Source organism: Cynocephalus volans, chromosome 1 (assembly GCF_027409185.1).
Source record: "Cynocephalus volans isolate mCynVol1 chromosome 1, mCynVol1.pri, whole genome shotgun sequence".
NCBI classification, from domain to species: Eukaryota; Metazoa; Chordata; class Mammalia; order Dermoptera; family Cynocephalidae; genus Cynocephalus; species Cynocephalus volans.
This window is the reverse complement of record NC_084460.1, coordinates 300,029,039-300,048,329: the sequence shown is the minus strand read 5'-3', so window position 1 is coordinate 300,048,329 and position 19,291 is coordinate 300,029,039. Positions and strand designations below refer to the sequence as shown.

Genomic DNA, 19,291 nt, shown 5'->3' with positions numbered 1-19,291 from the left:
TTGTTATAAGCAACAAAATGGACTAACACAAATGACAAAAACTAAAAATAAATGAGCTAAGCATTTTACTCAAAAGGCTAGAAAAAGTAAACACCCAAAGAAATTAAAAGAAAAAACAAAGGGTAGAAATTAATGAAATCAAAAGTGAGTATCCACAAAATCAAAAGTTGATTCTTTGCTGGAGAGTATCTATTTTGTTGTTTCAAAGTCTCAAAGAATAAAAAGACACAAAATTTTTGGAAGAAAAGGGAAACTATAACTACGTATATTTTTTTAAATCATAAAAGTACACCTCAAATGTCTTTATGTCACAATTTTGTAAAACATGAATAAAATAAGCAATTTCTTAGAGAAACCACTGTGGACAGACAGCTGCTGGAAAGCTTCCTGCCACTGCGTGCAGCCCACATGTGAAAGATGCGCTCACTCCAGAAATACTCGGTCCCCAGCCAGGCAGGCAGCCTCCTCCACTTACCCTGTGCCTTGCAAGTGTTATCATCTTCTGAGCAAGCCAAACATTGAGAAAATTTTGCAAGATCTAGCCTGTGGTAACAGACCCCTGATTTATTAGCTACGCAATGGCTGCCTGAATAAAGATTTCACCTCTCTCCTTTGTGACAAGGTTCTGGCCAATACAAGTGGAAGGGGTATGCACAACTTCCAAACAATATCCTAAAAAGAGGAGGGGTGTGCTTTCTCTCTCCTCGCTCTTGCTGGCTGGAATGCAGTCCTGAAGGCTGCAGCTGGGACAGCCATCTTGGCCCAGGAGGTGCCCTAAGGAATGGAGGTCACCCATCTGGAGGAATAAGGCCAAAGTCGTCTGGGTCACTGCCACCCAGACTGCCACCTCCAGACTCTGACCCATGAGATAGAACACTTCCTACCTCAGTTAAGCCACTATTGTTTTAGATCTTCCTTTCACTCAGGTAAACCTAATCCTAACTGATTCAGATATAATTACAAAAATAAGCTCAAGAAGAAATAGAAAGATGAAATATAACCACTAAAGACACTGACTTGGTTAAAAAAAAATTAGTTTGAGAACTGAAAAGCTAACAACATTAAGACTCCAATACTAAGAAAACAGTGAGAAAAGGAGGATCTAGCAAGGGACACAGAGAAAGAGGACCAGCATGCAGGAGGGGCACCAGAGGAATATCCTGTCCCAGAAGCCAAAAGAAGCAGCATATCAAGGAGGGAGTGGCCAACTGCATCAAATGCGGCTGATGCTTTCAGCCAGAAGAGGACCAGATTTAACAACTGGGAGGCAGGTGACCTTGACAAGGGCCAGTTGGATGAAAGAGTGGGGTCAAAGGCCTCCCTGGAATGGGCTAAAGAGAGAATGAGAAGAGGTGAACTGCAGATGGCACATATATAAAATTCTCTTGAGTAGTTTTGCTACAAAGGGAGGCAAGGCAATCGATCAAGAGTTAGTGGTAAAGTCAAGATTAATACAATTCTGATCAAAATCACAAGAAGATTTTTCATGGAACCACACAAACTATTCTAAAATTTATATGAAACCATGAAGATTTAATATAGAGTGGGAGAGGAGAGGAAGGGAACAATTAGAAAGCCTTTCCCAACATAAAAGTACAGTACTTGGCGAGGAGGAACACAATAGAGAGGGCAGAAACACACCCAAGCGTGCAGGAGATCTGGGTTCACTGGAGACGCGGCATTACCCATGAGGCAGGGGAGAGGGGAGCATTGGACCTCTACCTCACAACGTAAAACAAAAATTCCAGACTGATTAGAGACCTAAATGTGAAAAAGAAAACTGAAATTATTAAAAGAAAACTATTGAGACCACCTTCATAACCAGGATGACAGATTTTTTTTAGACAAGATCAAAAACAATGTACAAAGAAAAAAGCTGATTAAATTTTATCAGAATAGGAAAGTTTTATAAATTACAAAATTAGATTCCATTATATATCACATACCATACACATTATATATAATATAAACATTATATATAACATATACACATACAAACCAATAACAAAAAGAAAAACACCATGAAAGAAAAATGGGCAATGATGTGAACAAACTATACCAGCGGGGAAACCGCGATGATCAATTCCAAAAATCCCATGCTTTGACAATGCAAAGATTGTTCATAAATTTGCGCTGAAACTCATTGAGGTTATTTTTAGCATCATATCCACTCACTTGGTGTGGACTCTTAATCCATTTTGCTGTAGAAATATTAGCACATTTGAATGCCTCTGATCTTGCTGGGGCTTTAGACAGTACGTGGTGTATGCACCACATTATGTTTCTAAGATCCATCTGGAAGCCAAGAGTTCTGTATAAAGGATTCTGTCAAACAGTTTTCAACTGTTCATAGCAGTTCCTACGTCAAAGGGTTATTGTGAGGACAAAAGTAATAAACACAAGCACTTAGCAGAGGAAGTAGGCAATATATGTGAGCTGTTGTTAATTTAAGGAAACAAAGATACAATCTCACCCCCATCTGATTGACAAAAAAATTCTAGTAGGGCAATTCAACAAATTATGCTGGAATATTTGGATAACATATGAAAAAATAAATAAACGTTGAGTCATATCTCACACTCTATACAAAAATTAATATAAAATGTAAAACCTAGAACTATAAAATCTCTAGAAGAAAACATATGAGAAAACCTTTGTGATGGAGGGTTGGGCAAAGATTTCTTAGATATAACACCAAAAGTACAATCCATAAAAGAACAAATTGATAAATTTGACTGCATTAAAATTTAAAATTTCTACTCTTTGAAAGACACTGTTAAGTGAAAGAAAAGACAAGCCACAACTGTCAGAAAATATCTGCAAATCATATCTGATAAAGGACTTATACCCAGATTATATAAAGAATTCAATAAGAAACATTCAACCTAATTTTTAAGATGGACAAGAAAACTTGTACACTACCAAGGAAGATATAAAGATGGCAAATAGGCACATGAAAAGATATTCAACATCATCAGCCATTAAAGAAATGCAAATTACAACCATGAAAAATTAAAAAGTTGACCATACCAAGTGCTGACCAGGACGTGGAGAAACGGAACTCTTACACACTGCTGGTAGGTATGTGAAACACACAACCACTTTGGAAAACAGTTTGGCAGTTTCTTAAAAAGTTAAACATATATTTACCATATGACTCAGCAGTCCCACTCCTAGGTATTTATCCAAGGGAATGAAAGCATTTGTTCACAGAAAGACTTCTAGATGAATGTTCATAGCAGATTTATGTGTTATAGTCCAAATTAGAAACAATTCAAATATTCATTAACAGATACATGGATAAACACATTGTTGTACATACATACAATGGACTACCACACAGCAATGAAAAGGAATGAACTGTTGATACGTGCCACAACATGGATAAATCTCAAAATAATTATGCTGAGTAAAAGAAGCCAAACTTAAAAAAAAAAAAAAAAAAAGGACAGCAAGAGAGAGTACACATTATATGATTCCATTTACACACCATTCTAGGAAATGCAAACTGAAGCATAGTGACAGAGTAGATCAGTGGGCAACTGGGGGATGGAGCATGTGGGGCGGGGAAGCACAGATGTATGGGAAAAAGACACTTTTCACTCCACCGGGAGAGTAAATTAGCATGGCCACTTTGAGGAATAAAATAGCAAATCTGATGAAACTAAAGATCTGTGTACGCCCTGGTGCAGCAACTCTAAGCCTGGGCACAGCCTCTGAAGGCAGGTTTGGCAAGGTGTAGCCCCCAGGCTGGATCCTGTTTTTGTAAATAAAGTTCTATGGAGTGCAGCCACACACGTGCATTTATACTGTCTATGCTATGGCTGCTTTCCTGCTACATCAGCAGAGCTGAGTAGGTGCAACAGAGACCACATGGCTCAAAAAGCCTGAAATATTTACTATCTGGCCCTTTACAGAAAAATTTTGCTGATTCCTACTCAAAGAGACACTGCCTCTTGCACACCAGAAGACATGGAAGCAGCCTGCAGAAACCTTGTTTATAATAGCAAATGGTTAAAAAAAAAAACCTAAATGTCCATCAATAAAGGAATTAATAAAAAAAAAATAATGGAATGAGTCTTCAGTTAAAATGAATGAACTAGATCTACAGGTATCAAAACAGGGAGTCCCAGAAACACAATGTCTGAAGAGAGCAACCTGCATAATGTAAACATAGGGTAACATTAAAAGTCACAAAACAACACTACATACACGTAAAAGTAGGGATATGCACTGAATCTATCTTAGTGGTTGCCCTCAGGACAGCAGGACTGGGGCACGAAAAATACTTCAACTTTTCCTGTACATTTTTATCTATTTTATTTTTTAAAATCAAATTAAAAAGTTTTTAGACCATCAAGTCAAATGTAATCTTACGTTTCTCAATACCTTAAAGAAAACAGCAGAGACGCTAATTTTTCCCTACCCAAATGTAATACATGTCACTCCTGACTTTGAAGCTGTAACTGTACTTTTTCAAAGCAGTGTGTTCACCAAACGAGGACATTTTTTTCTTTTATCTTCCGAAGTAAAAAAAATTTACCAATCTGAAATTTACTCTTCAGAGGAAACTCTGAAACAGTCGAGTATGCTTTGCATAAAAAACATAGCTATAAAATTTAAATCAATGGACACTTGGAAGATTACCTACACTAACAGCCTGGAGGGACACACTCAAGGTTTCAACTGGATCTCAGAAACATCGCCAGGGACCCCAGGACAACCCCTCATGCATATGAGGACTATGACCTATTAAAATTCCACAGCAAGAGACAACAGACCGCAGAAAGGCGTCTCTCCTCTCAGAAGAGCTCAGTGGTGCTCAGACCAAGCCGACGACAGCCCCCTCTAGTGGATGCTATGAAAACACGCTCCCTCTACTGGTAGTCTCGGTTGTACAGCTCCAACTGGCTATTCCAGACAATATCTTCACGACAGACCAGGGGCAATTTAAGCAGAATTGTTTAAAACAAATAATTCAACTGGGGAAAAATGTGCGTGTGCATGCACTCCCATACATAAAACTTTTTGGAACTGTTGGCTGATAAAGCTAACTATCCAAGAGACCTTCCGTTAAAAAATAAATAAATAAAAAATATTTATTCTTACTGTTGAAAGCGACTGTGAGAGTAACCTAGTTGGGTCATTCGAGACACACCACCTAGCCTGTAGGTGCTCACCCCAATGGTCACATGCCCAGGGAAAGGGGAGTGGCTGGTGGGAGCCTGTGGGTCCCCATCAAACCACATCACACATCTGTATGGAAGACCACTAGGAGCCAAGTATAAATAAAACACATATTTAAAAGCCAGACTTCCCCAGCCTCTTATTTTACAATAAGTCAGGGCCAGGCAGCCAACCTTCACTGTCTACAAGCAGGGCCTGGGAAGAGAACAGGCGAGGCTGGAGAAGAGACCCACACAGTGCAGGAGAAGAGGACTTTGGGTCCTGGCTCCTGAGCTGCTCTAGCAAGCTGCTGCCCCACCCAGGACAGGGCTGGATGCCAGTCCAGGCAAGCAGCCTCACAGAAATCGCCCACATGGTCTATCCTCCCAACTGGGGACACGAGGAACAGCACTGAAATACGTAAACAGATATAACTGATAACCATAACATTTGAAAGATGCTCCTAATTTTTAAGAGCATGTGTGAAACAGACTGCTAAAATGCCAGTGTTTACAGAAATCATTCCATTACCTTCTCTCCGGGTTTGGATGACTGCTGCAATTTCTCATAATCTTTCTTAGTCTCCAAGATCTTTTTCACAAGTCCGCCTGTTGAAAATCAGTGGTTTTATGTTAAAGGTTATTCTCTGCCCCAGGAAACTATCCTAAGTGCGTTGAAGGGTGTGAAAAATACTGTTTTTATATTATCTCTTCTTGTACTAAAAACAATTTCAAATAATCTTTATTTGATAAAAGATGGTCTACAATGGATTGATACAACAGCTGATGGTGGGAATTAACCATAAAATTTCAGTGTTACAAGAAAATCAGCTGCTCAAAAGGTAAAAATAAACTAATAGATTTTCTTTTCTATTTCCAAAGATTAAGAAGAAATGTATATTAACATCCAAAAACACAACTGTCTATTATAAACGTATATAACAATTCTGATTTGCTTCTAAGTACTAACACTTCTTTTATCTTGGAGCAAGAGTATTTAATTTCTTTCAGAATTACCCACAGGGTAAATATATGAAAATTGTTTTTGTAAAATACTGTGTTTTACCCAAGCATGCATCAAGATGAGACAGACTGAATAAATCATGGCCCACATGGTGGAGGACCATGCAGCTACGCAGAGGAACGAAGACAATTTCTCTAGACTGCTATGGAAGGAATGTCAGGATATACTGTCACGTTAAAAAAAAAAAAGCAAGATGGAGACAAGTGAAGGTACTGATAAATACCACCCATGCATTTACCTATATTTTTTTAAATGGAGTATAAGCCATGTTTTTACTGTTACCTTTGGGGGAAGGAGAGGACAGGATGGAGGAGACTGGGATCAAAGCCCCACATCTCTAAATATACCCTGTTTTGTACATTTGACCTTAAAACCATATGAATATTTTACAAAAATAAAAAAATTTAAAACATTAATGCTTAAAAATTTAAAGCCAAAAAAAAAATTTTTTTACATATCAGATTAGCAAGCATACGCTAATGGAGAACTTCATAACTTCAAAACAAAGTAATTGATTGTACATCCCTAATGTGATATACTCTAAAAACAAAAAGACAAACAGACCTGCAAAATCAATCCTAGAGTGTTTTCAGTGATCCCACTGTTGCTAATAACTGCTGGTGATGTTCTAAAGTTGCTGTGTGTGCATACTGCAGGATAAAGCACACAGACAGCTCATGGTGCTGGGAGCCAGGATTTTGGGCATGAGATAGAAGAGATGCATGTACAAAATCAAAGAATGCAGTCAAAATCCATAATCCTAAACCTGAATTGGAAATATCAGTATGAACTCAGGACACATTTTCTTATATAAAAAAAAAATGCATATCCGTGCTCTGTGCAGTGAAAATGCCTAGAAAAAAGGACCAACCCTGAAGCAACAAGCAGCCAGGCCCCTGGGAGAAACGGGCAGATACAGGACAGGAAATATACAAAATGGGCCTGAAACAACTTGTCCAATCAAAAAACAAGAAGCCCCAAAATTTACTGGGATGTGTCAAAAGGCCCCCAGAATAAAACTTAAATAGGCTCCCCCTGGTCAAATAACAGTCCAACAGAGATTAACTGCAATGAAACATGCCAAATATGTTAAAAATCCGTGACTTCATAACATACCAAAAAAACCCCACAAAACAAAAAGCCCTCATTCGTCATCTTTGATAGATGACAAAAAACAAAGTTACTGCTATGAAACTGTATCAAGAAAGAAAAAGTACCAAGCATTCAGCCTGCCTCTTCTGTAGGGGCTGTGCCTTGGGGTAGTCAAACCCCAGCTGGGGAAGGGGGTGCACTACCAAGTTCTCCATCTTGAACATGAGGAAGGGGGTATGAGATGCTACCATCAAGGAACTCATACGTGTACCCGGCTGTGTCTCGCCCAGCTACGGCTGTTAGCACTCATGTTTGCCCAGCTGTGCCCTGCTATGCTATAACCGAGACCCTCACCCAATGTCATACAGACCCTCAACCAATGTCATACAGACCCAGCTGCAGCTGGGCCTTGTTTTACCCTGAGGTTAACACACACTGCTGTAACAGAACTTTCCCTTCTGCTTCACTTGCGGTAATTTTCCACCCTAAGACAAAGTCATAACCACATAAAATCATAAGATCACCCCCCTTGCCTTACTACAAAACCCCAGAAATTCTGTAATATAAAAATAACAGCCCCGCTGTGTTCGGGGCTCAGCCTTTGTGACTATAGTCCACTGAGACAATGCTGGCATATCAATAAACTCTGTTTACTGTTTTAAGCTTCAGTGTTTCCTGCCTCTCCCTGCAAGTTCACAGTAACTCACTGCAACAACGTCACCATACTGCAACTCTTAATGACAAAGCAGATCTAGGCCAACATCACAAGCAGAGAGTCACCCAGATATTACAAAGAACCAGTGCCACCTATGACGTATTTTTGCCAAAAGAACCTGAATCTGATTTCCCCTAGAACAATTTGCAGGATATTTAGGGAAAAGAATAATATAGTAAAACATAACACAGGGGGTAATAAGCAAGCAACACCCCACTGCGAGAAACCCTAAAGGACAACCCACCTAGTTTCTCCACTAAATATGCTGCCAGGGGAAAGGGGCCACAGAGTAAGATAGAGGCAGAGTTAGACCTATCACCTGCAATGCAGGGATCTTATTTGGATCCTGACTCAAACAAACCAGAAAAAATACACAAGATAACTGGAAAAACTGCTATTAGGCAATTTGATGATATTAAGGATTATTAAATTCTTTTATATACAACAATGGAATTATGGGTTTTCGGGGGGGGTTCGGTTTTGGAGGTTTTTTTGTTTTTTAAAAAGAGCCCTTATCGTTTGGAGACACGTATAACACATTACAGATGAGATGATGTTCTCTGGGATTTGAAAATAGTCTGGGGAGAGTAGGGATTATAGCAGATGCAGGCTTAGCTAAAACGAGACCAGCTGATCACTGCTAAAGCTGCATGAGGGGCGCAGAGAGGCCCACTACACGATTCTCTCCACTTCATAAATGTTTGAAATAGAAGAAAATATTGCACTTGGGAAGAGAACAAATAACATTAGAGAACTGCAGACTTGGGAAGGACCGCAGAGATCAGCCCCTTCCACAATCTAATTGTACAGATAAGAAAAGAAGTTGCCTGAACAACAGCTCACAGCTGATCTCCAGTGTCCTGGGGTGCCCTCCCAGGCCTCAGGAAAGGTGGTAGCACCAGCCACCTCCTCACAGAGACACTATCAATGCAGGGGGAGTCCAGGCCAGCAGTGTCCTGCGTCCTGCTGATCTGACCTGACAGAACCTGACACACCATAGCCACCTGCATTAGGGTCTCTCAAGCACATGCAGAGGAGGCACACGCACATGACGTGCACACCGGCCCACCTGCCTGCGCATGTACACGACACATGCCCACACACGACACACACACCCACACACGACACACAAGCCCACCCTCCTGCTCGCGCACATGACACACACACCTGCCCACCTGTCCGCACACATGACACATATACCTGCTCACATGCACGCACATGACACACATATGCAAGACGCACGCCGCCCGCACACAGGCCTCACCATGCTTCTCTTCCTCTTCTAAGTCCACAGCTGGTACCTGAGTAGGAAAGAGGAGAAAAAAAGATTCAGGTTAGTTGAACTCTCAAAATCATGCTTTTGTGGATCTCAGAAAAGGAATGACCAAATTAAAGTAGGAATAAAACTAACTGAAAAATTAGGGTAAAATTTTGTCTACATAAATCTATAAGGTAGAATATTAATTCCAAAGTAGATAAAATATAGTTATTAAAGGTTAACTAACCATTTCAATTTCTGACATTTCAGAGAGCTGAGGGGCAGCTTCCACCACAAACTGATCATCCTCGTCATTGTCAGAATTCTGTGACTCTACAATCACATTTGAGACGGTTTTACCACTCCCTGCCCTAAATAAAAAGAAATTTCATTAAATTAGAGATGTTCTGTCAGGCAAGTTTCTGTCACTCCCGTGCATCTGGAACTGTGCCACAGGTAATCTGAGAGGAATTTAACCACTAACTACCTCTATGACAACATCACAAAATACACGTTGCTCAAGCTGACACGAACTGTGTAGGGAAGCCCCTCCAGGCCTGGGTCCCCGAGAGCCTCGCTCTCCACCCACGACACCAGCCCGGCCAGTTCCCCTCCCCGATGCTGCCCAGACCTCCTGGTCCACGCCAGCCTCCCCTGCCCCCCAGCCTCGCTAGGCCCTGCAGAACAAAGGCCCTGGGAGCCTCCCCGCTTTCCCCCACCACCTGCCGCCCCCTGCCTGCAGGGGCCTGTTCTCCTGAGTGGCAACCCTCAGGCAGGGGTGGTCCCGGCGGCCCCACTGGCCAGGGCTGCCCCAACCTCTCCTCCTCACACAGCAGGCTCCTCAAGGCCCCACAGCTGGGTCCTGAACGTTGCTGCCGCCCTGTGTCCCACCCAGCACGCAACATGCAAGCTTCTCCCCACCAGGTCCTGCTGTCATTCTGGGTGAGTCAACGTCCCATAGCAGGCCCACCAGCCCCAGACCCTGTCTTCCCTGGTGACCACCCCCATCCAAGGGCTCCCTCGTGCCTTCCGGGTCCACTTACAGTCTCCCCTCCGCAGACCTCTGTCAGGTTCTCTCTGCTGAGGTATCACTCCCACTGCTCCCCGGGCTCCCTGTCAGCCCCTCCCGCCTCATTTCCTCCTAAGCAACCTAACACGATCATGCTACAACCACACCCTTAACTCCCATGCCCCACTAGCACCCTGTGGCACATGTGCACGTATGTACATATGTACACGTACACACACACACACACACACACACACACACACACACACACACACACTTTCTCTCTCTCTCTCTCAGTGCAATGCACGAGGTCAAGTGGGAGCCCATGCACTTGGGAATGAGCTCTTGCAATAATACCTATTTCTTCCAAACACCCTCAACTCCATCAACAGGGGCCCCTCAGACCCTCAACAACCTTCTGGCTCCACCAGGAGCAACCTCACCCTGTCTTCCACCCCTGCTTATGTCAGTAACCATGGAAAACCATCTCTGCACACCCCTATCTTGGTCCATATCCCCCACCAGGGCCCCCTCTCCATCCTCACCCTCTCCTTTACTTCTACCAGCTGCCTGCCCTCCCCTGAGGACTCTGCTCTCCTGCAGCCCCCGAGCATGGGTGCTCCATGGTCTCCTTGTGCTCACTGTGGATTCTCAATCATCCTCCATAAAAACCGCCCACTGTGAATCTCAGGTTGTCAGCTCCCTTGCCCTCAACCCCACCACCACTGCCGTCATCCCCAGCCCCTGGCCCACCCTTGTGCCCCTGGCTCCCCACCATTCTATCAGCTCTGCTCCTGCCTTAATTCATGATTCCAAATATCAAGAAACGATCCTTCCCACACCCTGGCCTCAGGTCCCTGAACTCTCCTGCGATGACCACGCCTCTACCCCATGCCACACACACCCAGGGTTACCCCATCACCACTACTAATAGCAAGCTCCTAACTGCAAATCCAAGCACCAGCTCTTTGACCACCACCCCCATCTTTCCACCCCATGCCCCAGGACCCAACAATCCTTCAACCCCACCAGCACCTCTGGCCTCTTAACCCCACTGCCTCGTCATGGCCCTTTACCCCAGAGGCCTCATCTCCTCTCCTTACTGGCATAAATCCCATTATGGGTCATTGCACACTCCCAACTCCCTTCCCTCCTCTCTCTGGAGTACTTGCTGGGCACAACCCCAACCCTGTTTAATGCAGCTCCATGCCACCCAGGACCTGCACGTGTGCAGCTGACAGTGCTGGAAAACAAGGCCCATCTATGCCCTGATGCTGCCCAGCCGTCAAGCTCTACTTCCCTAGGCCAGGTCCTCCACCTCAGGGCCAGGGACATGTGGCCAGGTCATCCTGTGCAGTAGAGGCTGTCCTGGGCAACCCTGGCCCCAGCCCTCCAACTAGATGCCAACAACCTTCTCTTCTCCACCCTCTCTCCAGTCATGACACTAAAAACTATTTCCAGACATGGCCCAATGTTCCTAACATCCGGGGTGGGGGGACACCTAGATGAAACCTCTGCTCAGGTCTACTCGCTCCCTGCTCCTGTGCACAGCGCTGCACACCGCCTCCGCTCTCCTCCGACCTCCCGCTCCTCTTCCCCAGACTCACTCTAGATTCACAGGAAAATGGAGCCCCAGAGAGAACTTGCCTTCCAGAATCTGCACCCACATGCCAGCTCTCCACCGTCCCCTGCGTGTCCCCTCACTCACTCAGGGACTCTGCTTCACCAATCCCCACCACCACCCAGCATCTCAGACATCGCTCCCACAATGAAAAAAATGTGACATTTCTCCTACCTTAAAAACAAAAAAGAATAACCTCCCTTGACGCTTCCTTTCCCACCAAGCACTTTCTCATTCTTTTGCTTCCCTTTGCAGAAAAACTCCTGGAAAGAAATATTGACCCTTGCCGCCTCTAATCCCTGCCTCTTATTCTATCTAAAACCCACTCTGATCCAGCCTGTTATTTGTCTTTATATTACTGATGACTTTTTGACAACCTTTTATTTTCAATTTTTTTGCGATTAAGCCTTTAAATCTTTTTTCTATTTTTTCTCATTGTTTTTATAGTTAGAAAGTCTTCTATCTAGAGATCAGAGAAATACAGCCCAACGTTTCCCCATATAGTTTAAGATTTAATTTTATACGCATGTATATATTCTCTCACATTCATCTGACATGTTTGTTTGTCTGTGGGCTTATTAGACAAGGGCTTGCCCTCCTTTTTCTTTTCCTCAAAAGCAAGTTTTCCCAACTCCACCTGCGGCATCGCCTGCCCCGTCTCTCTCAGCCCAGGCACCAATGCTCGTCAGCCCCTAAGCCCCCGCACCCGGGCCATCCCAGCATGGCCAGCCTTACCTGTCCGCTGTCAACGCTTCCACGCTCTCTTGCCGTTTGACCCGGAGAGGCGCTGGTCTTGCACTCCCAGGCCTAGGTATTCTTCTAAACCCAAATATTGGAAAACCAAAAAAGAAATATGAAACATCTTACATTTCAAGGTGGACAAAAGAGAACCCAGGTTAATGTTAACAGTAACTTCCAGGCTGTCATCAACATGCTACTTAGGACATACTCAGCAGAACAATAAGAACATTCCAATAACCTGATGAGTTAAAAAGTACCCGTGTTTTAACCTTATATTTTCAGTAATTTCAAGGTAGCCAAAAAAAAATACATATATATAAATATATATAACTATTACTAATCAAAATATGACATAATTTAGCCATAATTATGAATTCCCCTAAATCCCTAAAATGTTCTACGTACAGTTCTTATACCTCACTCAGGTACAAGAAAATTATACAAATCGTTTTTGCTTTCTTTATACAAAAATTCCTCATAATTTAGCTCAAGCATTACATGAACAGCAAAAGGTATAGAGATAGAGAGAAACATCACAGCAGTGTCCTAAGTTTGAGCACTCTTCCAAGGTCATGGGATCAAAAGCACACAGACCTGAGACTGGATGAAAGCTCATTAGGGATTTCTGAATTCTCTGACACCTCAGACTTATCTTGGCCAGCAGGTCCAACTTCTCCTTCTAAATGGATAGTAATGCAATCAGCAATTCACAAAGGAAGAAGCACAAACAACTAATAAATATTTGAAAAGACAGCAATCAAATAATTGCAAATATAAATGAGCTATTTTTTCAACATTTTGATGAAGATAAAACAGATGTCTGATATCTAAATTTGGTGAAGATTTGGGGAAATGGATACACTCAAACCCTGGAAATGCAAACTACTCCAACTACTCAAGAAATAAAACTCAAAAAGTAGGTTAATCATCTCATTAATTTAACAGAGGAAATACAACCCAAGTAAAAAAAGGAACAAATGTAAATATGAGGATTTCAGACAGTTTGTGGACAAACAGAATTAAAAGATAATATAAATCTTTTCATTAACTTTTTTTTTGTGGCTGGCCAGTTCAGGGGTCCAAACCCTTGACCTTGGTGTTATAACACCACATTCTAACCAACTGAGCTCACCGGCCAGCCTTCCATGAACTTTTTGAAGTCCTCTGTCATACATGTTTCAAGATATTCACCCATCACCACTGATAACAGTGACAGACAACAGGTAACTAATGATGATACAGTCACATGCTAGACCCTTTTGTGTAAAACAATGTCATCATTTTACTATAATTAAGAATATAGTAAAGTAACATATCTAATAATTACATATATATATGGGGTTCTAGACAGATATTCATTTAAGTTATGAGCAGTGGGATTACCAGTGCTTTTTTATGTTTTCTTCATATTTTTCTGCATTTCTGAAATTTTCTATGTTGGGTATGTACCATATTGTTTTTATAATCTGAATGAAGTTTTCTTCATTTTGATAAAAAGATTTAACCAGTAAACAACAAGCCCAAACTATTAGGACAATTAAACTGACTCCACTACTTAAAGAAATTCAGAAAATAGTAAAAATAAATCAGAATTTAAATAGTGGAAATATATTTTATACTCTGGAAAAAATCCTGATATGCATTCTTTTGAGACTTAAAACACATAAAGTCTTAAATTAATGTAGTTAAGATATGTTTCCTTAAAATAAATTACTTACACTCTTGCAATCTGTAAAACATAAATCTGAGAACACATGCTCATATCTGTGTACACGTACACAATTTATATCAAACATATTTATTTAAGGCCATTCCTTACCTGCATCGCTGGTGGAGTCACCTTTAAAAAAAAAAAAAAAAAAAAAAAAAGCACATCAGAAAATTAATTTTTGTCTTAGTAAACCTCAATATATTACATGATCAGAATAGAATTAGAGAAAACACATCATAAATAATTTTGGATGTTTATTAGGAAAAAAAGGTCATTTCCTCAAAGCCTCATTTTTAGTATCCTACTGCTGTTTTATTTTCCAAGACAGAAAGACAAAGAGCAAACAAACAAAACTATGAATCACAAAATGCTATTACATAAAAACCGGAAACAGTGGTGTGAAGAAAGTGTACACAGAGATAAATTAAACAAATGCGCAAGACAGAAGTTGACAATCTGGGAAGCCACAGAATAACTGCTTCCCAATACAGGGGGACCACTTGACAGTTCTGAACCCAGCAAAGCAAACTTCCAGGCCATTTCCCAGACTTTGGGTGGAACTAAACAGCAGCCCACCTGACAGGACTCATCAGTAAGTATTTTTCCATCAATTCCTAAATAAGGAGAAGAAGGGTCCCACCTCAACACAGGCCTACCTTTGCACTTTCACCCGGGTCCTTCTCCTTCGAGTGCTGTGTTTGGGGGACAAATGTGACCTAAGCAGTCACAAGTAAATGAGCAGTAGCACCATGGGGGTGGGGTGGATTCAGAGCTGTAGGTGGATAATCTTTGTGTCATACTCTGAAATGCATGAATGAATTTGCAGAAGAAACAAAACGACACGGATTCACAGGAGAGCCGAGGACACTACTAGGGAGAGGTGACTGGGATCAGCCCTAATCAGGTCCCACCCCCAGATGGGGAGGATCCACCTGCAAACACGAGTGAAAAGCTCTCCTCAGCACCCCTAGTCTGTCCCCTAACAGGAGGACTTTCTGTGACCACCACAGTCAGAGAGCTCCACACATGCTGCCCTGCAAGAGGGTGGCTCTGGGGCAAGGGCAGCCAAGCTCACGGGGCAAGGGAAACTGGAGGCCCGAAAGGACTCTATTTGTATGGGCCCAGGAGCCTCGAGAGGTCATACCACAAAGTGACACAGCACAGAGGACAGGGCTGGCAGCTGAGGGGGGCAGTGATTAGGGGGCCTGGAGAATATGGTCCAGATGGAAGGATGATGAGAAAACAAGAAACGCTGGCTTGAAGGGCCACGGCCTGAGCAGCTGCACTCAGCAGTTTCATCCAGAGACCCTGGATGGTGCTTTGGGGCAGCGGGGGTGGGGGCTCAGCCCAACCCTGGGACGGGGCTGCCGAGGCTCAGGAACAGGCAGCAGCAGACCCTCTCTCTGCTCAAGGCTGTGTGGCCTGGAGAGCGTGCTTAGTGGAAACCAATACCAAAAGTCACTGTGCAACCTGGAGCCAAGAAGCAGACCCAGGTCCCTTGACTCCAACCCCCCAGCTCTTTCTTCAAAACTCATACCATCAAGGTGCTGGGAACAGACTGTGGGTTCACGTGGCACTCAAAGTTTACTTAAATCATAAGGCCGACACCCAGGTGAAGGGAGCATGTTGGGAAAATGCCAAAATAATTTTCTCATAAGTCTGTTTTGTCCTTGAAGTAATATTTTGTCTTTGAAATAACATTTGCTTGTTACACTAATCTAGCCTCTAATCACTACTTGCATTTTTGGCTTCTGTAACCTAGCTCACTTATCTGCCCAGACCACATATGCTAGCCTAGCAATACTGACAAAAAGAAACGTAAAAACCCTGAAAGAGTCCACTATAAAAGCTTTGTGAAACCTGACATCGGGGTCCAGATTTTCAAGCATTAGCTTGTCTGGGCCCAGTGGCATAATAAAATACCTGACCCTCCAACCCTCTGAGTGTCAACGAAGTCCGTTCAGTAACAAGCACAGTGGACCGTCTGCCTATCACAGACTGGATCCCTAACCCAATGGACATTCCCATCCCCATCCCCCGGGACCCCAGGCACCCTCCTCCAGCTGACTCCTTCCCTCCTGAGGCACCCTCTCCCCTGCTTCATGGGCCAACACTCCAGCCTTCTCCTGCCTCACCCCATTCTCTCATCCCAGGTGACCCCAACCCCACCCAAGCTCCCACTACCACCCATATGCCATCAACTCTTGAATTTTCTCTCCAGTCTAGACCTTTCCTTTAAGCTGTAAAAAGCTCCTCTAGCTTCCCCTCAGAGTGAGCAGCCCTGACAGTGCCATCTCTCCCACCCCATTCACTCCACCATGACCCAGGACACCCTCTCCTCTTCCCTGAACTACTCTTTAAGCCTCCCAAATTCACAAGGATGCTCTTTTTAAAATCTAAATATGATCATGCCACTCCTAAAAATATTGCCCTCCCACTGCTCTTACGAGAAGGCTAAACTCCCTGACGTGGCCACGAGAGGCCTGGCAGGAACCAGCTGGCTCTTTCCACTCCCCCAAGCTCTGGACGCTTCCACTGGGCCAAGCCAGACAGTCTGCTGAACACTTCCCACCCTGGATCTTCCTATATGCAGTTCCTTCCACTCAGCAAGCTCTTCCTAGCCACCGTCACTCTCCCCAGGTCACCCAAAATCCCCTCCACCTCAGACTGCCTCTGGTACCTCTTGCTAAACAGATTCATTTTATCTTTGCAGACTCATCTGATCTTGTGCACACACGCCAGGAAGGTAGGAGGCCGGTCCGACTTCCCTCACTAATGCACTCTCTGCCTCAGGGCCTGACACAGAGTAGGCCTTCCACAGACATTCTCTGAATGACTAACATCAGCCTTCACCTGACCACACTCCACCCTGGACCAGCCACTGCCACCTGCACAAACCCAGGTTCCATGAGGCACCAGCACCCCTGCGAGCCTGTTAGGAGCTCCAGGGCCTTAAAAACTGAATGTATATTCTACCAGAAAGTCTGCTGAAAGCACAATCTCACTGATAAACAACTTAAGACACTGAAAGAACATTACAGATAGAAAATTGTGGTAGCAACAACATTTTGAGCTGTTTTAAAGTCCCCTTTAGGCTTCCGGTCAAGATGGCAGAATAGACGGTCCCCAGTGTCACTCTCTCCCACAAATCAACCAATTTACACCTATTAGAAAGCAATGACAGCCAAGCTAGAGCCCAGCGGAAAGGAAGAGAGACCTACAGAGTTCATGAAGGCAGGAAAAGTCATGATGAGAGAAAGAAGGGACCACTCCCACCATTTCAAGCCCCAGCCATTTCAAGGCTGGCCCTGGTGAGCACATGGAGCAAAAGCTGGCAAAAGCCACAGCTGTACCTTTCATATGAAGTTGCTTGGAGGCTGCAGGGGAGAAGAGAGCCTTGGCAGCCCCCAGCAAGACCACTAATAGGGTTCCCATGGACCCATGTAGGAGCAAGGAGCCCCAACAACTGAAAAGAGGAGCCACTCAGAGGCCAGTGAGTCACTGCAAGGGACCAGTGCACATGGCCTGTCCCATGGGAAGTGTTTGGAGTGCAGGCAGTGGGGGAGACTGGCCCACCGGGGGAACACTGGGACACAGCATGGACAGCTGATCTGCCCCCCGACCAGCGCAGGACCACTCAGTGGAGACTGGTCAGGAATGTAGAACCGCAGGAGCAGTTTACTGAAATGACTCAGGCCCAGAGCAGAGTTTCTATACAACCCAGGTGTACCAGACCTCACAAGACCTGGAAGTACATACAAGATCAACAGTTAAAACCTGAGCTGCACAAAAAGCCTTCCCCAGGGCATCAGCAGCAAAGCAGCAATTAAGCTCAACCACAGAGCTCAAGTGCTGGTCCCCACAGGAAGTTCTCCCATTTTTGAAGTAAGCAAAGGACAGCAAATTAGTTCCAGTGCAGAGTTTAAGTGGTGAGAACAGCAAATAATCCAACACAGAAATGAAAGAAAAAACAAAATATCCACAGATCAAAATCTGACATTAGCTAGTAAAAGTCTAACACCACCAAAGAACACCTATAAAACCTAGAAGGACTGGAAGCACCCTGAGCTCCCAAGCCAGGGAGGGAGAAAGGCCAGGGGGGCCTCAGCCACGCCCCCCCCAATGACTACACCCAGCCCAGTGGTGACCACCAAGCTGCCACCAGAACCCCCCTGGTCTCTGCAGCCAGAATGAGGGGGGAGCTACAGGCCTCGACCAAGCCCTGCCTCCTTCCTACTCTTCCCACCCTATTTCCTTTCCCCTTCTCCTCTTCCCCTCCCCCCAACTTCTCCACAACATCTTAGAATGTAAAAATATAATATTAATACATAAATAAATTTAAAAATTTTTTTAAAAAAGAAAGTCCCCTTTAGATGTGAAATCCGGGTGGTGCACTTCTTGGGTGGGCTTTCAGGGAAAACTGCTTTCAGGGACCGTTGATGACAACCCCAGAGTCATGAATGATGCCACTTTATCTTACTCAGAAAGCACACTGCAAACACAGGAGTGAGCCTCACGTTACCAAGCAACAGCCTTGCTCAATTCTAGCTTATACAAGAAGCAGAAGTGACTCATTTGCCATGTTCGGACCAGGGGCGGGGGAGGGGTAGTTCCGGCTCCAGGCTGCGTCCCTGTGAGCAGAAAGTGCCTGGCAGTGAGTGGCACTCAGTGCTCCACCTCCCCTCACCAAGAAGGGTGGGAGAAGGATCGTTCTTACCTTTCTGCTTCGCTGCTGGGTATGGCTCAGTATTCTCACGCCATAGACTAGTGGAATTATCATGTGAAATACTGGTTGAGTAAGTATTAGCTTCTTTTGTTCCTGACATAAAACAGTTTAAAATTGATCATTAAGACTGTGCTCTGAAGGGCTGGTGACCAACGGCTTCATCAACATGGTGCACTTACTTATCTATGTTCTCCCACACTCCAAGTTTACCAAGGATTGACCAAAGGCA

The 19,291-nt window shown here is 43.9% G+C and overlaps 1 protein-coding gene across 2 annotated transcripts in view; it reads right to left on the bottom strand.

Moving 5' to 3' along the window:
* The window catches only part of TRAF3IP1 (TRAF3 interacting protein 1), a 66,048-nt gene that overhangs the window by 26,653 nt on the left and 20,104 nt on the right, over positions 1–19,291 (bottom strand). Inside the window, exons 8-14 of one of the 2 annotated variants that reach the window (XM_063098677.1) lie at positions 19,054–19,155; positions 14,445–14,465; positions 13,220–13,304; positions 12,620–12,703; positions 9,502–9,625; positions 9,261–9,297; positions 5,698–5,774 (exon numbers count right to left, since the gene is read on the bottom strand). In XM_063098677.1, coding sequence (XP_062954747.1) covers positions 5,698–5,774; positions 9,261–9,297; positions 9,502–9,625; positions 12,620–12,703; positions 13,220–13,304; positions 14,445–14,465; positions 19,054–19,155 — 530 coding nt within the window. The remainder of the gene's footprint in view (positions 1–5,697; positions 5,775–9,260; positions 9,298–9,501; positions 9,626–12,619; positions 12,704–13,219; positions 13,305–14,444; positions 14,466–19,053; positions 19,156–19,291) is intronic. The other variant, XM_063098686.1, reaches the window with a different exon arrangement.